Consider the following 23699-nt stretch of genomic DNA (forward strand, 5'->3'; position numbering starts at 1 on the left):
TTATGCTCACGCCCTGGCGACAGCCTGGTGCCAGCCTATGGCAGGACTCAGCACGTTTGAGACAGCAAGAGCCAGGTTTTAAAAACCACCCTCACACGTGGTTATATTTCAGTTCTTTATGAAGCTTATTTTGTAGACCCTGGTCAATTTCATTTTCATTAATTTGAATTTCAACCTAACTTGCCAAGTAAAATCCCATTCACATAAGTCTAATTGGTTACATAAAATACACCGCTTCACTGTGGACCCGTGAGATGTGTGCAGTGACCCGCCCCCCTCCCAGCTCAGGACATGAAGCTCAGTCTCAAGCAAAACTAATTCATATCAACGTCACTAACTTTTCCATGATTTCTCAGAGAAAATGCTGAGAAAGAATCCATAAAACCCTACTCATTGTGACCCCCGTTATCACAAAGATCTATAACAAGAGACTTCCTGTTAATTGGTTGAAAGCTCAATGGTACATTCATCAAATTTCATACATCCAGTCTTAAGAGTTTCCAGAAATCAGATGGGATAGGCTATGCATTCTCAATCATGGAATTTTCTGAATTGGTATCAAAATACTGGGTGTGTATCACTTTGACATGGAGACACATTTTGGAAGCTGAGGCTAATGAAAGTTGGATACAATATTGGTTGGAAGTGACTTAATATCGCTCAACAGGATCTGTCGAGAACACTTACCTGGGGCCGTGCGTGGGTGCAAATGCAGGACGGGGCCAGGTGAGGCCGAGCTCCCCCCTCAGTGACAGCCTGTGCTTGCAAGAGCCTTGCAAGCACAGGTGTGCAAGACTGGTCTTTCTGGGACCCAATCTTTGGCCAAAAAGAGCTTAAGATTCAATATATGCATTTATTTAAAAATATAAATATGGAAAAATAAATAATTTAAAAGACTAGATTGAATGCCCCTAGATTTTCCCACATTCAAAGCCTATGCTTTTTTTTTTTTTTAAAGGGGGTAAGCCACAAGGCGGCAACAGGCTCTAAACCCTTTAAGAAAAGATATCGGTGGGGTGGCCTCGGCCCGCAAAGCGGCGACACCCCACACGTCCAGCGGCTGCTCCAGACCGGAAGTGCGTGCCTCACGCTGCTGTTGCTCCGGGCCAACATGACCTCAGCAGGTGGACCCAACTGCTGGGGGAGGACAGCAAGGCAGTCTGTGGGCCGAGCGGCGGCTGGCCCTCCTGGTTCCCAGCAGCACCCCCTGCCCGCCACTGGGTGCCAGAAGGGCCGCTCTTGGTCTGGGTTGGGGCGGGTGGTGGGGGGTGCTGCTGCTAACGGTGAACCTGGATGTGCACACGTCATCACCTAACACGGGAGGTTAGGGCGCCTGCCCGCAGGGCCTGTGACCTGCGCTCGGCCAGCCTGACACGGTCCTTCTGCCGCTGACGGCCGCACGGTGCAGGGAGGTCAGCCTGAGCGGGGGCTCTGCGGGGACACGCTGGTTCTGTTCTGGAATGGCCCGTCCCTGGGGCCTCCTCAGGAGGCCTCAGGAGACGGTGCAGATGGCGCTGGCGTGCTGGCTCTTGAGTGCCTGCTGCCTCTGGATCTCTCTGGAGATGCGCCTCTTGATTCCCAGCAGGTACAGGTCCCGGTCGAACTTGCCAGCGGCAAGTGGGATGCTGGGGAGGAAGGGCCGTCAGGAGGGCACTGTGCTCCTGGCCCCCGCACCTGAGTGTCGGCCACGGGTAGGCGGCATGTGGAAGAGCTGGGCACAGCTGAGGCCTGGGTCCCCGGGGCTGCGCCCGGGCCCACCATCCGCGCGCCCACCCGCAGCTGTGTGCCGACAGCCAGCGGACGCTGCCTCCCGCCTGTGCCAGGCCGACCCCTTGGTAGGTGGCCCCTGCCACCCACTGGCTGTTTTAGGGGGCATGTGCCTGGGAGGCCTGGCTGGCTCGGGGTGCGGGCAAGGCCCGCACCCTCTGGTGCGTCGCTCGCCTGACGCTGGCTTCTGACCCACGGCACAGCCACCTTCCCTCGGGGCACCCAGAACCCCGCTCCCCTCGGGGCACCGGGACACGCAGAGACCAGGCTGTGCTTTCAGGCCGCCCCCACCCGGGGCCCAGGAGCGAGAGCATCCAAGGGTACTGACTTGTCTCTCCCTGGCCTCACTTTGACCCGGAACAGGCCGTACACGGGGCGGTGGTCGGACGTCCTGACGCCAGGGCAGGAGGAGTACTTGACGGGGCAGATGTCACCCTGGTGGCGGCTCCTGTATAGGATGCGGTCCTGCGGGCAGTCCCAGGGCCGGTTGGTGGCGGGCTGGGCTGGCCTGCTCTGCCCTCCAGCCGAGTCCCCGCACACGGAAGCCCCCAGGAGGCCTGACCCCGCTCCCCAGCCCCGGGCGGTCACCGTGTAGGATGGGGTCCTCTGCTTGGAGGTGGTGTCATACGAGTCCTTCCCGACGTCGAACTTGTATGACGGCAGGAAGTGGATGTCCGGCTCCTGGAAGCCCTTGAAGATGGACCCTGGGAAGGGGCACGGCCCCGACTCGGTGGCGGCTCAGGGCCAGCGCCACCCCGCCCCTTGGGCCCGCCCGGCCACAGCAGCGCCCTGCCTGCTCACCTCTCTGCATCTCGCGGGTGAGCTGGTCGTGCTGCAGCAGGGCCTGCACGCTGGAGCTGAGGTCCTGCTTCAGGATGGCCTCCACGGCCGCCCGCCCCCCGCTCAGGCGGAAGTTGAAGTCCCCGAACCAGAAGACCTCGTCGAAGCGGGTGGTGACGTCCGCTGGGGCATGAGCGGCAGGGAAGTGTGTGAGACCCTCCCCCACACTGTGTGTCTACACCCCGACTCTGGGTCAGGACACTTCCCTGCACCCCCGAAAGAGGGGGGCAGCCCAGGACACCCTTGGGGCTCAGGGCGAGGGAGGCGCGGGGGTGGGGGGGTGTCCACAGCTTTCTGGGTTCACAGGGTCACAACTCAGGGAGCCTGGCACCAGACCTCGCTTCAGGTTGGTGAGCGATTGCAGACTTTTCTGGCCTTGGTTCTCAAGGCTCCAAACATTCCTCTCCATTAAACCACCCAGAGAATGAGAGAAGTTGCCGTGTCTGGGGGGAGGGTTAAGCGACTCACCAGCGTCGGAGCGGTAGGGGCTCGTGTCCGGCACGTTCTTGGGCAGGGCCAGGCCCTGCACAGTCTTGCAGTAGTCCACCAGCCGCTCGCCCACCTTCCCGTCTCCGGCTGCAAGGACAGCAGGGTGGGGCCTCTCCACAGGCAGGTTTCTGAGCCCAAGGTTGGTGCCTGGGGGTCGGTCCGAGACAGACCCCCTACCCAGCAAGGTCTGATCACCCAGCATCTGCACCGTGACCCTCCCCTCGAGGGGTCTGGGGCTCACAGGTGAAGGGGGGCCTACAGGCGAATGGGGGGGCCTACGGCAAAGGACTTACAGGTGAAGTGGGACGTGATGAAGAGCAGGGAGGTGCCGAAGAAGGTGAAGCTGACGCCCAGGGCCCCCTTGGTCTTGATCTGGGACACGATGCGGGTGGTCACCGTGGAGCTCTCCACCTCTGCGGGAGGAGCAGGGCTGACTGGGCCATCCCCGTGGGCCGGCCAGGCTGCCCACCCCCAGCCTGCACGCCCAGCCTGGGGCACCCACCTGAGCAGAACCAGATGAGGTCCCTGCGGATGAGCACAGCCATGTAGAGCGCGCCGTGGGCTGCCGAGTACAGCATGACGTAATGCGGGCCCAGCGTCTCCTGTAGCCGCGCCTCCCACTCCCGCCTGCGGGGCGGGGGGTGGTCAGAGCTGCAAGCTCGAGGGCGAGCCTGGACCGCCCCCTGCGTCTCCACCATGGCCACGGGTCCTCCGCTGCCTCCCAGAGGCCAAGAGCAGGAGCCCAGGGAGGCAGGAGGGGGCCACCTTCCCTGGAGCCCAGACCCTGCCCCCCAGTGTCCGGAGCAGACCGGGCACCTCCACTCCGGCCAGGCCTGTGCCGCGACCCTGCCCCAGTCACCAGCTGAACTGCCCACACGGCCGGGACAGGTGAGCAGTGACATTCAGGGGCTGAGCTGGGGGCCGTGCTGTGCTGGGTCCCTCACTTTCTCCTGGAGCAGCTATCTATTTACAAGAACCTCAATCGCATTTCTTTTAAACTCTGAGTCCCCACTTGAGAAGAAAGCGATCCCGATTGAGCCCAGGCTTAGACCACAGCTCATGTCTCCCCTCACAGGGGGGTCTCGGGCAAAGAACCGAGACTGGTTCACAGGACTACGCTGGAGCGGCGGGTCGGGGACGTGGAGCATGTGGGGCAGCGGCAGGGGGAAGGCCCTGGCCCTACCTGTCGGAGCAGCCCTCCTGGACGCCCACAACATACAGGTCCTGGGCCAGGTCAGCCTCGGCCGGCAGCAGGAGCTCGTCCAGGTTCGGGGGCAGCTCCTGCGGAAGGGCAGCTTCTGGCAGGGGCTGCAGGGGCCCCATGGCGGGAGCTCTGCTGTCTGGACACCCTTGACCACACACGGGGAGCCGCTGGCCCGGGCAGGCTGCCCACCCCTCCCTCGGCCTGTCCTCGCAGGGCCTGTGCCCCACCCCTTGCCAGGGCCCACGTACAGCAACTGTGCTGCTTCCGGCCCCCGGGCGTGGCTGCCTACAAGGGGAACCCCCCAACCTCTGCCCTCACAGCAGCCCCGGGGAGGAAAGTGGGCACCTCGCCGGCGGTCTCCACTTCCCCACCAGCTGCGGCCCGGGCGCTCTGGGCCCCAGGTGCAGGCTAGGCCGCGGACAGCCCGGGGCTCCCGGTGACAGTGGAGCCAGCAGCCGGCACTTCCATTCAGGTGGTGGTTTTGTGGGGAGGGGCCTGTCCTGAAGCAGCCCCGCCCATCACCCTGAAGGATGGGAGCCCGGGATGCGGCCACTTCTGTTCTTTGGACGGGATGCGCTTCGGCGCACACTGGTGACAGAAGGCACTCCAGACAGGGCCGGAAACCCTGCTGGGCGTTAGGTCGCCCACCGTCCGGAGGAAGCCCGTGGGTGGCCCCAGAATCGGAGCCTCCCGCACGCAGGGGTGGAGACCCCTAGCTGTGGGAAGGGATCCCCCAGGAGACACGGGGTGGCTGGAGAGAAAGCCCCTACTGGGCTCCCCCAGAAATCAGTGGGTGAACCCTGCACCCCCTGGCTGCGGTCGTCCCGGGGCCCCGGCTCACAGGCGGGATGGACATGAGCCCCGACCACGGGGATACACGGCGGGAGACAGACCCGGACCACAGCGTGGACGCCCGCCCGCGGTGTGCATCGGGGCACCCGTGTCCCCACACGCTTGTGGGGATCTGGGAGGCACTCGCACGAGTGGCGCAGGGCGAGTAGAACAGCGGGGCCGCCTGACGGGTGAAGGGGGCAGCCACTTGGAGGCCAGGTGAGGGGTGGGCTCTCGGCAAATCTCTGCTCCTTCCTCCCAAACCTGCTGTCAACCTAGAATTGTTCTGACACGTACAGCGTCTCTGAAAACCTAAGCATCTGTGCCGTGTAAGAGAGGGGGGCGAGGGCCGCTGTGACGGCCAGGAGGCTCCTCTGCGTGCCCCGGGGAAGAATCCAGAAGGAACCCCGTCCCGTCCCGCGTGGGGCCGGTGCCCGCTCACCTTCTGGCCCTGCATGTTCCACGTGGCCACGAACAGGGCCACGCTCCGGTCCGGGAAGTAACGGGCCAGCTCATCTGCCCCCATCAGGGCCCCAGTTGCCAGCAGGCTCCCCTCCAGGTAGCTCCTGCGGAGACGGGCCAGACTGAGCCGGGGGTTGCAGCAGATGGACCCAGGGAGGGGCTGGGAGCAGAACACACCTCCGGGGCCGGGAGCCCCCTCCCAGAGCTGGAGTGGCCTCAGGACCCTGGGGGGGGATGGGGGGAGCACAGTGCGGAGAGCCCCTGGAGCCCAGGGAAACCTGCCATGTCCAGGGCTCTACAGACACCCTCAGGCTCCTGGCCTCCGGAGAGGAAGGGACAGGCAGGTGATGTTTGGGGCTTTTGGGGGGACCTCTAAGCGCAAGGCCCTGGGAGGGCTGCAGAAGTCGAGGTGGGCTTCTGGACTGTAAGCAGACTTGGGGGGGACACGCCCTTCTCCAGGGCTCTGGCCTCCGCCTTGCCAGCCAGCACTGGGAGCTTGTAAAGGCTTCCTGGGATGCCTTGGTCTTTGCAGGTTCAATCCACTGTAGGCTCTCACAGAAGAACTCATGCAAACGGTGCAGAGTCAAACACCGCCACAGAGGCCCTGCGAGGACTCTGCCTGTGGGGCTGTTCGCCTGTCTCCACTTAACCCGAGAGCAGCCTCGTGTGTGCCCAAGCACCAGGGAGACTTCATTTAGGGACAAACCTGAGATTCGTGTAATTTTCACACGTCCACGAAGGACTATTAGTACTGCCTCGGTGTTTTTTTTTTTTTTTTTCCCCTTCTCAACTGTGTGAAAACTGTTTCCCTTGGACCCATGACAAGGACTGTGCCTGACTGATCAGGTTCCCAAAGACGGAGGGGAACGCACAGGCTCAAACGTCCAGGCTCAACCAGTCCATCCTAAAGGAAATCAGTCCTGAATATTCATTGGAAGGACTGATGCTGAAGCGGAAACTCCAATACTTTGGCCACCTGATGTGAAGAGCTGACAAGTTCAAAGGTCTCACTTGCTGTTTTCATTCCAACTTGCTTAGAAGACCGTAGACCCTGGCTTGCAGAGATGGGCACCAATCCCTTGCAAGGAGGTGAAGTTAGAGTCCAGTCCTTACAAGCTCACCTGAGAGGCTCTTAAACTCTGACCAAGCTCTGCAGGACAAGAGCTCGCGATGTCAGGAGGCAGGCGCCTCCCTGAGGCCGCCCTGTGTTAAGGATCCCATCGGGCTGCCTGAAGGGCTGCCTTCTCCAAACCAGCCCCGTCTGCAGTGTGTGCAGAAGGCAGCCCCTCAAGGGCACAATCCACTCCCCTTTCCTCCGTCCTTGGCCTTGACTCCGGCCAGGTCCGGGCTGTGTGCAGCCCACAAGCTGAGACTCGCTCCTACACTTTCAGTGTTCCTATTACTCCTTTTTAATCAATGACGTTGTGTATTTATTTGGCTGTCATGGGTCAGTGAAGCAAGGAGATCCAACCAGTCCATCCTAAAGGAAATCAGTCCTGAATATTCATTGGAAGGACTGATGCTAAAGCTGAAACTCCAATCCTTTGGCCGCCTGATGCGAAGAACTGACTCATTGGAAAAGACCCTGATGCTGGGAAAGATTGAGAGCAGGAGGAGAAGGGGACAACAGAGGATGAGATGGTTGGATGGCATCACTGACTCGATGGACTGAGTTTGAGTAACCTCCGGGAGTTGGTGATGCACAGGGAGGCCTGGCGTGCTGCAGTCCATGGGGTCACAAAGAGTCGGACATGACTGAGCGACTGAACTGAACTGGGTCTTCGTCATGGCACGTGGGAGTGTCCATCTCCGCTGTGGTATGCGGGATCTTTAGTTGCGGCACGCCAATTCTTCATTGTGGCACGTGGGATTTAGTTCTCTGACCGGGGCTTGAACCCGGTCCCCCGGCATTGGGAGTAGTCTTAGCCACTTGACCACCAGGGAAATCCCCTACACTTCTCAGTGGTTGGGGAAAAGAAGTATTTTTGTGCCAAAGGAAAATGACCTGAAAGTCACACTTCGGCCTCCTTGAACAAAGTATTCCTTTGTCCACAACACTATGCTGTTGATGTGTGTGGCCTGGGGCTGCTTTTTCATCCCCACGGCAGAGGTCAACACTTGCCAGAAACTGCGTGGCTCACAGACTCGAAACAGTCAGTGGTCTGGGTTGGAGGGGCGCGCTGGGGGCAGTGGGGGCAGGCAGGGAGGGCACAGGACGGCTTCTGAGCCGCAGCGTGGCCCCGAGCCCAAGCTCCGGAAACAGCAGGCCAGCACACAGCCAGTGGGTGTGGACGGGTCAGGCTAGGAGCCCCTGGGGTGTGGTGTGCCCTGAGGCTCCGGCTCAGGGCAGGGGGTTCAGAGCTGGAGATGGGGGCAGCACCTGCCTCCCCTTCAAGATATAAATTAGGCGATAATTAGGACTAACCACTCAAGCCCTGTGACGCTGGACACCCAGCATCTTCCTTGCCCACGGGGTTGGGGGCCGAGCCCTGCCTGTTAGGAGACTCTGGGGCGCTCCTGAGTGTCAAGGACAGGGGTCGGGCTTCTGCCTGCGCCCCTCCCTGCTGGAGATTGGCCATGGGGCCCCTCCCCTGGGGGCAGCCTGGCCACGCCCCCGGGGGCCCCAGCCTCATCCAGCTCTCCATCCTGGAAAAGTGCCAGCATTTACATGGGGCATGGCCGCCTAACACTGGTCCTCAGCAAAGGGACCGTGTGGACACGGGTCCGGGACACACCTCAGAGTCCTGGGCCCACCTGTACATGCACACGGAGGGCGGCTCCCGACACGGCCTGCCCGTGTGCAGAGGGTCTGTGCATCTGACCGGCTGTGTTTCACCGGGGCCTGTGGGGCTGAGACGCAGAAGGAAAAGCTGGGGGTGCAGCTGGGAGAGGCGGGTGGGAGGAGACGGCCCACACACACTCTCAGGAGAACCTGCCTGCGGCTCTCATGGGGCTTCTGAGGGTTTCCCGAGACCCGAGGCCGCCTCCCCCAGGGCCCTACCTGCTCCGGACGTCCTTGGCACGGATGGGCGCCAGGAGGCTGAAGGTGGACCTGGACGAGTGAAGGGAGCAGTCATCGTAGGCCAGGGGGCTTGGGGGCCGGCCGGGACCCAGGCTGCTGTGCGCCCGGAACAGCCTGGCCTGCAGCCGGAGCTTGTAGTCGGCGTGATCTGGGTCCACCTTGTTCGCCGTCCGCAGGCCTTCGGAGGCCATGTTGCGGGCCATGGCGGGCAGCGGGCGCGGGGAAAGCAGGCTGGCCAGCCGAGGGGTGCTCCCGGCCGAGGCCCCTTCCCGGTGCAGCAAGTCCAGGGATGTGCTGATCATCCCAGAAAGACAGTTTCCCCATGAGGAGGGCCCCCCGCTGCCCGGGGCCCTGCGAGCTGTGGGGATCTCCTGCAGGGAGGCGCTCAGGCAGGGCGGGGAGCCACTGCGGGCGGGGGTCCCGGGGGCCTCGTCCTGTAGGGAGCCCCCCGAGGGGCTGGCCCCATTCCGCACAGTCAGGTCCTCGCGGCTGGTTCGAAAACGCCTCTTTCTCCAGCCCTTCTCATCCAGGGACAGCGCCCGCTCCAGCCTGGGCCTCGGGGGCGGCGGCTTTGGGGTGAAGGGTCTCGCTTGGGCCCGTGGGTCCTCGTTGCTGACTTGCTCTGGGGTATCCAGGGGGAGCTCTGGGCTCCTCTCGGGTCCCTGACGGCCGCCAGCAGCCGGGGACCCCAGGCAGGGGACAGGCTCTTCATCACTGTTCGGAAGCAGTCCCTTGAGCATGCTGCCTTCAGGACACAGACACCCCTGGGCAGTGGGCTGCTGGGAGGCGGTCTCTGAATGCCCCAAGCTCACCAACTTGGATGGCATAGTCCGGGGGGCCAGCTCTCAGGGCCGGGGGCAGCCTGGCTGACCCGGGAAACGGCTCCTCTGGGGGCTGCTGCCGACGCCCGGGGTCAGGGCCGTGTGCTTGGCCGTGGCTGGGCGGGCGCGGAGCGGAGGCATGGCAGCAGCTCCCCCTCGGGCCTGGGGTGGTCCGGCTCGGACAGGATCAGCTGCTGCATGGCTGGGAGCCCCGAAGGTCCGGAGTCTCCAGAAAGTACCTAAGGGAACACCCTGCGGTTAGCCTTCATCACCGGGGCAGTGATGCCACTTAATGGTCCTGAAGGACAGCATGGGGCAGGGTGACGGAGCGGACAGGTCATTAGCGGCCCAGCAAGAACAAGCATTTATGCGTCCTGGCCCGCTGGCTCCTCCCAGGAGATGGGTGAAAAGTCCAGCATCTTAGGATGGAGGAAAGTCTCCTTCTTGCAGGGGGTAGGGGGTAGGCGGGGGCGCTGCTTCTCACTTGGGGAGCCAGGGACCCAACTAGCGAGAATTTCCACCCCAAAGGCGTAGGTGCAGCCTCCGATGGGGGATCTGGCCGGAGCCCATTCCTTCCTCCCCCGCCCCGCCCCCGGCCCCCTCCCCGGGGTCAGACGGCCCTACCTCGCTCACCTGCGCGCCCACCACCATCGCTTGGCCCACAGATCCTGCCCCGAGAGCAGGCGACCCTGAGCAGGTCTGCGCCCCGGCCGCGAAGGCCCCTGACTCAGGACTAGCGAGTCTGGCCCGGCCGGTTGCCCGCTCCCCAGGGTAACAACCGCCCGGAGCCGCGGGGCTGGGGACGAAGTAGGGGGCACGAGACGCGCGCCCGGGGATCCTGGCGCGCCACGGACACCCGCGCCCCGCTCCGCGCCGGGGAATCCCACAACCCGATCCCGCGCCAGGGACCCGTGCGCCCGGACTCCAACCCCGGGGTCACCCCGCCCGGTCCTCGAGCCCAGCTCAGGGGTCGTTCCGCTCAAGGCTTCCGGGCTCCCGCCCAGGGGTCACTCGGAGCTTAGGTCGTGCTGGCCCCGTGTCCCCGCCCCGGACTTTCTCCAGGACTGCCGCCCCCGACCAGGGTCATCGCGCCCCGCGCCCCCACCTCTCGACGTCGCCAGCTCCCCAGATCCGCGGGCTTCAGCGGCCGCTCCCCGGCAACCGGCGGGCAGGGTGGCCTGGATCCCGGCGCCCGCAGCGGCCACTGGCGGCCGGAGGACCCAGGCGCGTGGAGCCAGGGCCGAGGGCGCCCTCGGGTGGGTGCCGGGAGTGCCGGCGGCTTCCTTCGGCTTCCTTCCCCCGAGCGCAGCTCGCGCCCCGCCCCTCGGGCCCGCCCCCAGCCCCGCCCCTCGTCTCCGAGTTTGACTAGTGAGGACCCTAGGGGACCGGAGCCTAGAAAGCAGAGCGCTACCCTGGTCCCTCTTCACTGCCCTCAGGATGGGTTTTCCCGTTAGGCCCGCCCACCGCCCATCGGAGAGGAGCCCCTTTCTCCGGGGGGTCCCCTAGCGGGCGGGTCTGGTGGAGGGACAGAAAGCAGTGGCCCAGGGAGCCCTAGAAGCCAATCAAACCCAGGTCCCCAAAGGCTTCAATAAACAAAAGGAGACAGCGTGAAAGGCCTTGAGAGCGCAAAATACTTTATTTAACAATTTGCATTTAGGAAAAATAGCAGCTCCCGCCTCAGAGGAAGCTTCTTGAATCAAAACTCACTGGCGGTCAACACAGACAACGGGCAGGTTTCAGCCCGGGGGTCGCACTAGCACTGACCCTGGACACGAGGCCGCCGCCAGTGAGGTCGGCCCCTCCCACAGGGACACGTCCTGGAAACCGTTCTGCGGGTCCTTCCGAGACGACCCAGTGGACCCAAGGGCCCTGTGCTGACCCCATCCCACCCAAGCCCGACACTTGGATTAAAACCCAACAAACCACGTCCCCCAGCGTTCTACAGAAATTATTTTCTAATGATTTTTATAAATACTTAAATCTTTTCTTTAGTCCCTTTAGACAGAAGAAGAAGAATGTGAACAGTTTTGAGAACAGTCGATGAAGCCTTAAAGCTGAGTCCGCCCGGAGGTCATCGTCCTGTGCAGGTTCACAGGCTGAGTCAGCAGGGAAGCCGCTGACAAGTCTGAGGCCAGAAAGGTCGGACTCTGGAGCTTCAGACAAGAAACAGCTGCAAGCCACTTTCTTCAGGATGTTACCAGCTCCCTAAGCGACGCAGCGGTGAGAGGCAGCAGTCAGCTGACAGCACCGCGGGGGCCGGCCACAGGAAGCAGGGCCTGGCGGGTCCAGAGAAAAACCCAAACCAAACCCGGAGTCCCAGCTGTGACGCTGGACCCATCACTCAGAACAGCTCTGTCCCAGCCGGTCCCTCTGACTGTGGGAAGCCTCCCAGTCCTGGTGAGGCCACAGGAGACCACGCAGAGCTGGGCACGTCTTGGCTCCAGGAGATAAAACGCAGGTCAGTACCGAGGGCTGCTCTCAAAACCTAACGGAGCTGCTACTAAAGGAAGCCCAGTTTCCTCGGAGACGAAGCACCCTTTCAGGCTCAACAACGTGGAGCAGGGGCTGACCTGACCGCCTCTGGGTGCAGGGCAGGCAGGCAAGCTCCTCTCTGAGTCAAAGGTGCACTGTTTCCTCCTGGCATCTGAAAGGACCTCTGGGCTTTATCTGGCAACGATTCACCGTGAGGTTTTGAGAGATGCCTTAGTCACTGAGAAGCAAACTCCTCCTGCAGCCAAGACGCCTCCAGCCTCCCTCAGTGTCACGTCCTCAGGTGCCTGCAAACACTGGTCCTTAAATCATTCCTTGGGTCAGAGAGCCACTCTTCATCCAGCACCGTGAAGGCGTGGAATTGATGCTGGAACGCTCCACACGTCAGTTCTGAGTCGCTGTGTTCACGCCCACGTGGGGACAGACTGGAGCCGCAGGCCTTTGGCCTGACCTCTGGGCGGAACAGCCATCTCCCGTCCCGGTGCTGCTCCAGGACGTGGCCCTTCTAGCTTAACGCCGGGTACTTCCTCTGGCCAATCCTCCCCGTCCTTGAGCTTCCTGAGGCAGCAGGGGCCTGAAACAACAGGGACAGGACTGAGGTCCACACGCTGGCCCCAGGGGGCCGCGGACCAAGCAGAGCAGATGACGGGTCTCAACAAACAGGTGTGTGCTGTCGTCTCATGCGCAGCCCGGGTCCCTAAGGCAGGGTGGTGGGGTGAGGCCGTGCCCACAGCCGGGTGTCTGAGGAGCCCTGGCCAGAGACAGGGAGAGGCAGGGAGCACCCGGGGAGGCGGGCCTGGAGCACAGGCGTTTACTCTGGGTCCCAGGAAAGCCCTACACGAAGTCAGAGTCAAGAAGTTTTGTGAAGGCATCAGCAAGGTGAAGATCCAGTAGAGAAGAATCCCCTCAGCTGTGGAGTGGAGACGCAGATGGCGGCTGGGAACAGGGAGGGCGCAGTCGTGGGGGCCCACCCCGGAGGGAGCCCGAGGCTGGGGACCCCAGGTGGCAAGGGCAGGGTCTGCCTTGGGACGGCCCACGGTCAGGGGAGGTTTTGAATTCCTAAAGCCAAGACCTCCCCGCAGACCCCCTCCTCTACTGCATCCCAAGGCTGCCCCCACCTCCCGTCCACTCTCTCCAGGCCAGAGCCTGGGAGGGAGACAAATGAAAGTAAGCATTTCCAGCCTGAAGGTCACCAGCCACCAGGTGAAGAGGGGCCAAAGTCAGCACAGGAGGAGGTCAGCCCCACCCCAGGGCAGCATCAGCAGGAAACGGATGGGGCGCCCAGCCCCCTCCCCCAGGGCCCCCCACGCCCACCCCCAGAGCAGCGGCAGAGCCGGGGAGACAGCGAGGGCACTTACTTGTGCAAACTGAGCAGGGTTGTAGAAGGGCACCGCAGCCCCAGAAGGGGCCCCAGCAGGGGCGAGAGCACCGGGAGCCTGGGGAGCACACAGAGGCCGTCTCACCCTCTGACCAAGCACAGCAGCTTGGTTCGTTTGCAAATACAGACACTGTTTCTGAGGAAGGGTTTATCACACTTTTGAAGACGCCACAGAAGCAGGTCAAAGGCACTTATTGCAGAACTACATTTAATTATTTAACGGGGCTCAGAAAACAGTAGAACTGGGGCATGCACACGCAGGAGTGGGGGAGGGGAGCAGGAACTGGGGATCGCTCCAGACCTCAGGCGTCCAGCTACAAAATCCAGTGCTCTAGTTCACAAACGAACACGTCCCAGGAAGTCCTTCTGCTGAGCCAAGGGAAAGCTTAGTCCCACAGCGCATGGAAGAAGTGCTCTTTTACTTCCGATCGAGCCTGACCGCAGGACAGCGGCCACCATCTCACCCTGCCTGGCCTAAAACACTTTCTCCTGTTTGATCAGAAAACAGAACCTGTGCCTTCGAAATGAGAGCGTCCTGACCCCAGTTGGCTTCTGATGTGCACGCGTGCACACACGCACCCCGCGAAGCTATGCCTGTGACTAGTCCTTTGAAAAACTCAATTCAGAAAGAGCACAGCCACAGAACTTGGCCGTTTGCTATGGGCATCCTGGAGTCAGTCTGACCGTGGATGTGCCTGGATATTCGACACCACCCTCTGAGAACCTCAAAAGAAAGGAGCACGGTGCCCTCAGGCATGTGACGGCTGAGCGGCGACAGGTGGCGTCAGGGGCCGGGGCAGAGTGACTGAGCAGCACAGCGATCTCAGAGGAAAGACAAGCCCCGTGCACAGGGCCAGCCACAGGTACCTGGTTAAAATGCTGGCTCACTTCCCGTGATAACGAGCTCAGTGAACTACAGCGCGAAAGCTACAAAACAGCAAGAACACAGACAGAGGAAGAGCAGAGTCAGCGCGGCGCCGCGGCTCCAGCCGGCAGCTCGGTCCCAACGAGCTACGCCGCCGCTAGATCAACGTAGCTCGATGGGGAGAAAGCCTGAAGCTCCTGCTCACAGACAGCTTTTACAGGAAATGACCCGTCCAAGAGACGCTCGCCTAGCCCCGGGCCTCGGGTGGCCTGACCTCATGCTGCCCGAGGCACGGAGGGGACCCCGCTGAGGAGCGCCTGCAGCCCTCACTCTGGCCCAAGCTCCCCAATGACTGTGCGGACACAAGTGTGCCTTTTTTAAGAAACACAGTGCTGCTCCGGTTCCTCAGTTTCTCAACTGCCCTCTCACCACCCAGTAACATCGTCTTAGAGAAGCCACTCGGATACCGTGGGCCTCCGAGTCCCAGACTCTCCGCAGACGCGCCCCCAGTGGCGTTTACCTCTCCTCCCTGGGGACCATCCAGTCCAGATGCTGGGAGTTCAGGTCCAGGGAGCGACGCCACTGCAGGCCCGAACACCTGCCGGGACAGGGGGGAGGCTGCTGCCAGCAAAGCCGGGTGAGCCCGAGGCTCCCACGCAAGGCAGGACCACCCGGGACAGCAGCATGGCCTCCCGGGGCGCATTCTGAGAAGCCCTGCAGGTTCTGCACAGACCTGCTACTCCAACCCGCATCGCATCCTTACTTCCCGGGCACCTGCTGTGTGCCCCATGGCGACGGGCACCGTGACGCCATCCATGTGGCGGCACCCTGAGGCTCAAAGGAGCCGAGTGACCCCATCCCTGCCCCCCCTTTTTAGCCTTGCCACACGCTTGTGGGATCTTAGTTCCCCACCCAGGGACTGAACCCTCGCCCCTACAGGGGAAGTACAGGGTCCTGACCACTGGACCACCAGTCCCCTCCTACCCCCAAACTTTAAACAGCTAACTAATGGAGAACCAGGGCTGAAGTCAAGCTCCATCCAACCTCAGATATCAAACTCTAAATGATTCTATTTCACACACACAAAGAAACCCTCTATACCATTAAAACGTCAGCAGGAGAGTGTTCCCAGAGAACAGTTGCACGTGGCCACCTCCTGGGGGAGCAGGAGGCTGACTTCCACTGGCCCCCATGCCCTGCTGTGTGCATGGCTCACCTTGGGATCCGAGGTGGGCTCTGGCCTGGCCGGCCCCTCCCTGCTGGCCCCCTCAGTGGATGGCAGCTCCTCTGCATCTGCGGGGAGACGGAGGAGGCCCTTGCTGTCCACACGGCCCTGGTGCCTGGGGGACTAAGCCCCAGGGGACACATACCGCCTGCCCCCCCACGCACACACGCCTGCAGACACCACGGCGGGCCTCGCGCTCTGCGTCCATGGTGCTCTTCTAGAAAGAGGACCAAGGCCAGGGCCCCAGAAGGAAACCTGAGGCCAGCAGGCTGGCAGCGGACAGCCCTGCTGCCCGGGCTGTGTACCTGCGTTTGGGCCCAACAGGTGAGCCGGAATTGGAAGCGGGGCCAGGGGTGCAAAGAGGTCAGTGGGAGCCACGGCTGGCTCGCTCCGCTGGGGGCCCCCCGGGTTCAAGACGTCCACGTAGCGTGCCCTGGTTCCAGCTGTGACACGGAGAGAAAGCAAGGTCACCCCCGTGCCATGGCCCCCAGCTCCGTCCTCCGTGTGTCCAGGGACCATGGGGACCCCACTTCCAGCCCCAGGGAGGCTGGGCTCTGACCAGGAGCCTCTCCCAGGGCCTCCTGCTCAGGTGAGGGTCCCACTTCATGCCAGGATGCCGCCAGGCTGCCTTTCCGACTGATCGGATCCACCCTGCCCAAGACCACTCACTGCTCCGGAGGACGGGCACCCCCACCCCAGACTCATCTTCAGAGAACCAGCCCTCCTCTCGTGGGAGACAAGCCACGCCTGACACACGAGTGGTCCCTGCCGGGCTCTGGAGTGTCTACAGGACAAACGCACAACCCAGACCCCCTCTAACTTTCGGCCGGGCCCTGTTACCTGCTTTTCTAGAATACATGTTCACGGTGGGTCTGGGGAGCCCTCCGGGACCAGGGTGGGCAGCTTGTGGAGCCTTGGGAAGGGCAGCTGGAGGCGGAGGTGGAGCCTTCTTCTGTGGAAGGAAAGCCCACTTGGAGATCCACCACCCCACAGCTCCTGCCCCAGGGAGCGCCTCTCCGCCCGTGGTCCCAGCTCACCTCCTCCTCTGGCTCATTGACGTCCACCCATCGGTTCTTCTTTTCATCCCAGACGATCTGCCGGGGTTGTGAAAAGTAAAAGAGGAAACTCAGCAGCACGAGGTGAGCAGACTCAGGCCCTGAGCGCGAGAGGCGTCGGCCCAGGTTCGCCGAGGACTGAGATGCTCCATGCAGACAGCTGGACGCCCTGCTGCTGCAGAACCCCTGGCTCCCCAGGCCCACCTGGCAGGACTCACCGATTTGTTCTTGTCGTCTGGCAGGTAAGCTTCTGTCCTTTTCTTCACAGGCAGCCAGCGAGAGAACCAGGATTCGCTGCTCTGAACAGAGAAACCACCAGAACAAGCCTGAGGTCGTGGCACTGAGAGAAACGAGCCCGGCACAGCAGGGCCAGCCCGCGCAAGCCCCGGTGTCAGGTCGCAGGTGCCAGGGCCACAGGACAGGAAGCAGACGCCTGGCTGGAGGTGGGAGGGGCCTCACCGCAGTGGAGGCAGGGGTTCGGTGTGGAAGACAGAGCCCTGGGGACGGTGGTGGTGGCCGCACGACAGAACTGCGCACTTAAAACAGTGGAAGTGACCAACGTGCTGAGTATCTCACCACAGTTACAAAGATCGCAACAGTGACGTGCTTCCTGGAGCCTCTCATGTCCAAATGCCAACAATAGGCAGCCTGAGACCGTCTCCCCCAGCAGTGGTGACAGCCAGCAAGTCCGTGCGGGCTCCTCAGAACAGGCCCTTGCACCCCCAGACTGGGAAAGGTCAGGCGTCAGGGAGGTTGGCCTCATCATGCATACGCTGCCCATCACGTCCGCCGCAAAGTGCAGCAGCAGCAGCTCCACAGCCCCCACCCCCTCTGAACCCGCGGCCGACTCCGCACTGGGGCGGGCGGCCGCATCCAGTCACCTGCACGGCTTGTGCACGCTTTGAATTAAACTTGTGTTTACTTGTGATACCAGCCACGGGGGCTTCCCTTGTGGCACAGTGGGTAGGGATCTGCCCGCAAACGTGGGGAACATGGGTTCCATCTCTCATTCGAGAAGATGCCCTGTGCTGCGGAGCAACTAAACCCAGGAGCCCCGACGACGGAGCCTGCGCCCTAGAGCCCAGGAGCCCGAGCACCCTGAAGCCCGTGCTCCACAACAAGGGAAGCCACGGCAGTGAGAAGCCTGTGGCAACAAAGAGCAGCCTCCACCCGCGGCCATCTAGAGAATGCCTGGGTGCAGCAACCCAGACCCACGACAACCAAAAATAAATAATTAAAGAAAAAAGACACCAGCCGTGAAAGCCGACTCTGCTGAGCACTAGACTGAGAACAGTGTTCTTCCCAAGCAGCCACCAAAGGGTAAGAGGCCACCCAAGGCTGGAGAAGACGCTCAGAAGACACATCTGACAGAACCTGCATCCACGTGAGAAGGGCCACCGCCAACCTGAGGGCCCCGTAAAGGACGGGAGAAGACCTGAGCAGCCCTCCACAGACAAGGTCGGGGTGGGCAGACAGGCACTCAGAAAGGCGCCGTGTCACTGCTCATCAGTGTCACCAACCCCGGCACGGTGGCAACCGTCAGGAGGGCAGACAACGCGGCCCCAGGGACGATGCGGCCGGGGTCTTGCCTGCTTGGTGCTGGAAGGACCACCTGGTAAACCCGCGAGGAGGCCTGTACAGCAGGACGTTCTAGAGCTGGACACACAGCTGTCCTGTGATGCTGGGATACACCCTTGGGAAAGAAGTGCGTCCACCACAAGACACAGACAAGAAGACTCACGCGGCTGGATCCCCAGTAAACGCAACCTGAGCGACACCGACTCATGTCCGTTCCCGGGGGAAAGGACAGCAGCAGCGTGGCGCACCCACGATGAGGCGCTGCACGGCGAGGGCCACTCCCGCACGCGCGGCCCAGCCTGGGCAGTGGGGGCAGATCAGTGCTGACATGAGCCTCCGGTCGGCTGCATGGGCCCTGGAGCCGCGGGCCTTGGGGCGGGCAGCGTCCCCCGCTCTGAGCTGGTGGTTCACACGTGGACACAGAGACACACACCGCACACACTTCACTGCACACACGCTGCCCTTCCAGAACACGCTGGGCCCCATCTTCACACACACGATGTCCCCTTGCCTCGGCACCCCACCCCTGCCCGGCTGGGGCTGTGAGTCACCTTCTTCGGCTCCTTGCTCTCCTTCTTGGCGGCCTGGACAGGTCTCTGCACTTCGGGTGCGGGCGTCAGCGGCGCAGGCAGCTGCAGGGCCTGAGGCGGCGCGTCGGGACCTGGTGAGGTCCTGAAGGAGCCCTGGGGGGACACACGCGAGCACTGAGGATGGGGCGGTTTGAGAGGCAGAACTGTTCAGAAAGATGGTCATCCCCAGGTTGAGACAGTTTTTTCAATACAGTTAAACTGCCACTTTTATTTTCTCAGGGACAGAATGTTTTAATGGGAAAGCGCACAAGGAGCGTTTCCCAGGACAGCAAAAAGAATTGGCTATCTGTAAGAAGCTTCCAGAACACGGATAGAAAAGCGTTGATCCACCCGCCCTCCCACCCCTGCCCCTGGAATCACAGCACACAGACGGAGTGTGTGTTTATGTCAAACACGTCTGATACGATGAATCCTAACTTCAAGGAAAGCACTAAAAGTTTTACAGATCCTAGAAAAGATGCAGAAATCAGAGAAGTTCTCCATTTCAGAAGGCTTAAAACTGACAAGACAGTTTCATTATACACACGTATTTCTCCTCCTTAAAAGCCTTCTTTTATACCGTTACTTCTCTCCCTATTAATGTTTACAACAGTTCTTCATGTTTTAAGGATTCAAGGTTTCTCTTTATGAAATTAACTCAAAAGACAACCTCATAAATTTAAGTGCTGTTGACCTACTTACAGTTTAAGAAAGAAGTACTTATTCACTGGAGTTTACAGAAAACAAACAGCTTAAAGACAAAAACCATATGGGCAAATACCGTATCAGCGAAGTTCCCACCAAACTCCTCCTCTCCCGGCTCCGAGCGCGAGCTTCTGCCGGGTGTCTCCTGCGGCACCACCCCTGCCGAGGGAAGCGCGGCTCCAGTGAGCTCCGCACCGGCACCCAGGCAGGGGGGCTCCGTGGCCACGCCCGCTGCTGGGGACGCACAGTTCCCCCACCCGCCAGGGCCCCCGACACGACCTTCTGAAACCCAGACTGCACTGTTCTAAATGTGTAAAAATAAAGCTTCACTTTTAGAGGAAGGTTGTCCAGGTGGACAGACGGCCAGGGATATAGCCCTGTAGGAGGAGGGTTGGTGCATCCTCTGGGTCACAGGGCTGGCCCCCCGACCCTGGGACACCCACTCCCACCTCCTCCAGGTCAGGATGACTTAGGTTCCTCCTACAGGCACCTCCTTGAAGAGCAAACCCACTCCACTCTGCCCTCAGGACGGCCCCTCTGCAGACCCACCTGTGTCCTGGCCCCTGGCCTCCAGGAGCAGGCGGTCCGTTTCCTGGAGAGGTGGCACCCCAGGTCCGGGGTACAGGGCCACAGGGTCAGGCCCAGAGGGCTCTGGAAAGCCAGGTACAGCCCCTGGGGGACCACGTACGGGCCCCAGCTCGACAGGACCTGGCAGTGGCACGGGGAACACGGGCACCCGGACGGGAATGGCTGCTGGGCCATCGGGGAGCGTCAGAGGAGCTGCAGGAGACGGTGCAGAAGGGGCTGTCTGAGGCCACATGCTCGCCCCAGGGACTCCGCGGACTTGCCTCATTCACTGGGAGACGGGAACTCTCCGTCTGAGCACGAAGGCTGAGGCTGCCAGGGCGTCAAGGGGCCTCACTCTGCACGGCGCGGGCTCGAGGCCACGGGAAGCCCCGACAGCCCAGCAGGCGGCCGTCCAGCCCCGTGCAGGCCCACTGCCTTCACGGCCCTCCCACCCCACCCGACCTTCACAGCCCTGGGACTCGACCGGCTCATCAAGGGAGGCAGCACCGGGAGGAGGCCGCGGGCTCACCTGAGGGCAGCAGCCGCACATCCTGGCTTAAGAGCTCGGCGCCGGTCACTGGCGGGGCCAGCAGTGGGTTGTCGGCACCCAGGCCCACCAGCTGGGTGGGTTCTGGGCCGTCACGGGGCCCCACCTCAGGGCTTGGTGAGCTGGGGCAGTGTGGGGGGCAGGCTCCGTCCTGACTCCAGGCCACAGCACCCTCCTGAGGGAGAAAAGCCTCAGGCATCTCCCCGCCCGACGCTGCCCCCCGCCCTCCGACAGAGGTGCCCCGAGCACAGATGCTGCCTCCCCACGCCCCGCCAACAGAGGTGCCCTGAGCACAGACACCGCCCCCGTCCCCCCGACAGAGGTGTCCCGAGCATGGGCGCTGCCCCCCACTCCCCTAACAGAGGTGTCCTGAGCACGGGAGCCCTTGGTGTGCACACAGGGCCCCTTCACACCCAGCGCACCTCGACCTGTCTCTCCACGAGCTGCAGCTGGACCAGCCAAGGAGGCTCTGCAGATGCCTCCTCCTCCGGCTTCTCCTTCAGCTGAGGGTCAAAGAGGCGCAACTGGGAGGCGACCTGGAAACACATGGAGATATAAGCTCTGTTCCCAAAGGAGACGCCCGCCAAACCTGCTATGGCCTGAACACACCCAGACGGCACACGCAGCTTTCCTCCACCGTGGGGGCCCGAGTCGCACTCTCTGGACCGTCCATGACTGTGTACGTGTGAGGAGAGGGCCTGGGACCATCTTAGACAGTGTACACACGAGAGGGCCTGGGACGTCAGCAGCCCCTGCACTGGCCGCGGAGGCCACAGCACCGGACGGACCCTGGCATGCTGAGCCCGCCTCCACTGGACTCTACTCGCCGAGGCGCCCCCTACCTGGACCGCTCCCTCTCTGGGGGCCGTGGGGGGTGGGGCAGCAAGTCTGGCCTTGCGGTAACGGCGGGAGCCGCGGGGCAGAGATAAGGGCTGGGCAGCCCGTTCATGTGGCTCCTGTGACTCTGAGAGCTTCCCTGGCAAGACTCCTCAGTGTCACGAGCCCGGGCTCAGTGCCACCTCCAGGGAGAGGGACACGCGGACACCGGGCACTGCCAGGAGGTCATCACGTGCTCTGTCTCATGGAGCAGGAAGCTGGGGCCGCAGGGCCACAGCCAGGACCCAGCCCAGCGAGGCCCCCGGTGCCAAGTGCGAGGCTGGGGTGCCTGGGTATGCGGGCCTCCTGCCAGCGGCCCTTCTCACGCCAAAGCTCCCGGAGGGCCCTGTGCTGAGGTGCTAACACCTGCTCCCGCCCAGGAGTGTGCAGGGCTCGTCTCGGTCGGGCGGTCCAAGAGCCGCGTGGCTGCGGCCCCCCGGGGGCCCAGGCGGGGGCGTCACCTGCACCAGCTGGCGAAGCAGCACGGGCGAGTGTCTGTGCGGCTGCGCCAGGACGCTCCTGGCGATCGCCTCGCAGTAGTGGAAGGCCTGCGCGGCCAGCCCCATCTCAGCCAGGCGGCAGCAGTAGATGAACCTGAACACCTGAGACAGAGAGACGAGCTCAGCGGTGCTCGAGCCGCTCGGGGCTGCCCCCTGCCCCCGGCCGCCCCTGCCCCGGCCCTCCGTCCTTCCTCGGGCTCTCCACACCCCCCGCCCCGCCTGCTCACAGCAGAGCCAGCCCCCGCCGGCAACTTTAGATCAGGGTACACGACTAAGCTTCCGAGAAACTCACACGCCCTGAACACAGCTGTCAGCGTTCCCAACCACGGAGTGAGCACGAGGCGCCGCCACGCCTGTGCCGTGAGAACGGCCTCTTGGGAGCCACCAGCGCGCTCACCCTGCTCGGCTGGCACCCACATGCCACGCCGTTTCACACACGCATGCACAGTCCCGTCAGGTACCACCCTCCCTGACAGAAAAGTCCACAGCTGACAGAAAAGAACTTGCAACCGAACAGTGCAAGTTCTTAGTACACAAGAGGTCTGAGAACCAAACTTCAGTCAGAACCCTCAACGCGACAGGTTTCTGTTCCCGAGCGTTACTGGTTAAGACCTCCTCGAGATTTCCAAACCCGTTTCATCGTTTTGTTTCTTTGAATAAAACCTGTAACAGCTGCGGCCTGTGAGCACTGACCAGGCCCAGCCCCGGGAGTGCGCCAGAGCCCGGGCCCACCTGGAAGCTGGGAGGGGAGCAGGCCTGCGCCCCCAGGGACTGCGCGTACTCATAGGCCTCTGTCCTCTGGATCGCCTCGTTGGTCGCAAACTTCAAAAACGGCAAACTGTGGAGCACAGGCGTCGTGTCACGCGGAGCGGCCCCTGGAAGCCGAAGCGCCAAGCACCCCAGGCACCGCGGCTCCGCGCAGCCGCATGGGGCCTAGTCCCTTCTAAGGGATGCGGGCGCCGCGACGCCATGTCCCTTACCTGTGGTTTGACCCAATTAAGACAAGCTTTGCGGTCTTCTTGGTGTACACCCCAAATCCGACCTGGGCCATGAGGTAGCAGAAGTGCGCAGCATCGATGAGCCCTTTGGAGGCTGAGGGGAGAGAAAGCAGGCGGGCTCGGGCTCCAGGACAGCACCACACTCCCAGGGACACACGGACACCCCGGGCAGAGGGCCAGTCTCGGGCTGGAGCGCAGAGGCCCAGGCCCCTCTTCCGCGTCCACCCTGACCTACCCAGGGTGTCGCCCATCGTGGCCATGGCCCGAGACTCCACGTCCACGCTGCTGCTCAGGTTGGACAAGATCATGGCCAGGTGTGGCCGCCAGTCTCCCCACTTCTCATCCCCACAGCACTGAAACCAGAAGCAAGCAAAAAACCCTGAGGCTCAGAACACACTCAGCTCTGCAGGGCTTGAGCGCGTGGGTGTGAGAAGGAAGCAGGCGCGGACTCTGCACAAAGGCCAAGCTGAGGCGTCGTCAGGACCCACTGACCGTGGACGCGGCCGGCATCCGCCCAGACATCAGCTGGTAGACAGTCTGCAGGGGGTCGTTGATTGGAAGGCTGTTGGCGAACCTGAGCAGATGTTAAAAGAGGAAGCTCAGCCAGGTCAGAAAACAAGACACAGAACTAGCCTGGTCTCACCTCCACCCATCTGGTGACTGGCCTGACGCTTGACCCGGGCCAAACACACACTGGTGTTTGTAAAAGACTGCAGAAGAGGGAGACTACAGAATTCGTTGAGATTTTATAGAATTAAACTCTGCAGTCGACAAAAACAGTTAAATCCCTGAACCACACCCTCCGAGGAGGGCCAGTCAGCCCGCAGCCAGATGTGGCAGACGCGCCTCCCCAGCTTCCTCTGCCAGGAGCTCAGGGGCCTGTGGGCTCCCCAGACCACAGGAGGCTGGG

The 23699-nt window shown here is 62.2% G+C and overlaps 2 protein-coding genes across 9 annotated transcripts in view; both read right to left on the minus strand.

The window, feature by feature from the left end:
- Positions 1-101: 101 nt before the first annotated feature.
- On the minus strand, positions 102-10646 carry INPP5E (inositol polyphosphate-5-phosphatase E). 2 transcript variants are annotated; one of them, XM_027556758.1, is made up of 11 exons: positions 10542-10646; positions 8595-9675; positions 5574-5697; positions 4280-4377; positions 3599-3723; positions 3390-3509; positions 3076-3183; positions 2569-2730; positions 2356-2471; positions 2096-2232; positions 102-1625 (listed from the first exon to the last, which is right to left on the minus strand). In XM_027556758.1, exons 2-11 carry the CDS (start codon positions 9440-9442, stop codon positions 1493-1495), a joined length of 1971 nt encoding a protein of 656 aa, XP_027412559.1. In that variant the 5' UTR covers positions 9443-9675; positions 10542-10646; the 3' UTR covers positions 102-1492. The 2 variants fall into 2 exon arrangements, with proteins under 2 accessions (XP_027412559.1, XP_027412561.1); XM_027556760.1 differs by having other exon boundaries at positions 10070-10582.
- A 403-nt stretch (positions 10647-11049) lies between these two features.
- Positions 11050-23699, minus strand: part of SEC16A (SEC16 homolog A, endoplasmic reticulum export factor) — a 30293-nt gene continuing 17643 nt past the window's right edge. For 2 of the 7 annotated variants that reach the window (XR_003513548.1, XR_003513547.1), the window contains exons 13-29: positions 23282-23363; positions 23025-23142; positions 22772-22883; positions 22524-22629; positions 21753-21893; positions 20838-20951; positions 20398-20590; positions 19851-20081; positions 19378-19460; positions 18579-18710; positions 16668-16748; positions 16432-16488; positions 16235-16346; positions 15700-15837; positions 15386-15462; positions 13285-14767; positions 11050-12500 (exon numbers count right to left, since the gene is read on the minus strand). Coding sequence is in view for 3 of the 7 variants with exons in the window: in XM_027556770.1 (XP_027412571.1) it covers positions 12432-12500; positions 13285-13362; positions 14172-14231; positions 14690-14767; positions 15386-15462; positions 15700-15837; positions 16235-16346; positions 16432-16488; positions 16668-16748; positions 18579-18710; positions 19378-19460; positions 19851-20081; positions 20398-20590; positions 20838-20951; positions 21753-21893; positions 22524-22629; positions 22772-22883; positions 23025-23142; positions 23282-23363 (2062 nt within the window). In the remaining 4 variants the exon portion in view is untranslated. The remainder of the gene's footprint in view (positions 12501-13284; positions 14768-15385; positions 15463-15699; positions 15838-16234; positions 16347-16431; positions 16489-16667; positions 16749-18578; positions 18711-19377; positions 19461-19850; positions 20082-20397; positions 20591-20837; positions 20952-21752; positions 21894-22523; positions 22630-22771; positions 22884-23024; positions 23143-23281; positions 23364-23699) is intronic. The other 5 variants (XM_027556770.1, XR_003513550.1, XR_003513549.1 and 2 more) reach the window with 5 other exon arrangements.

Source organism: Bos indicus x Bos taurus, chromosome 11 (assembly GCF_003369695.1).
Source record: "Bos indicus x Bos taurus breed Angus x Brahman F1 hybrid chromosome 11, Bos_hybrid_MaternalHap_v2.0, whole genome shotgun sequence".
Taxonomy (NCBI): Eukaryota; Metazoa; Chordata; class Mammalia; order Artiodactyla; family Bovidae; genus Bos; species Bos indicus x Bos taurus.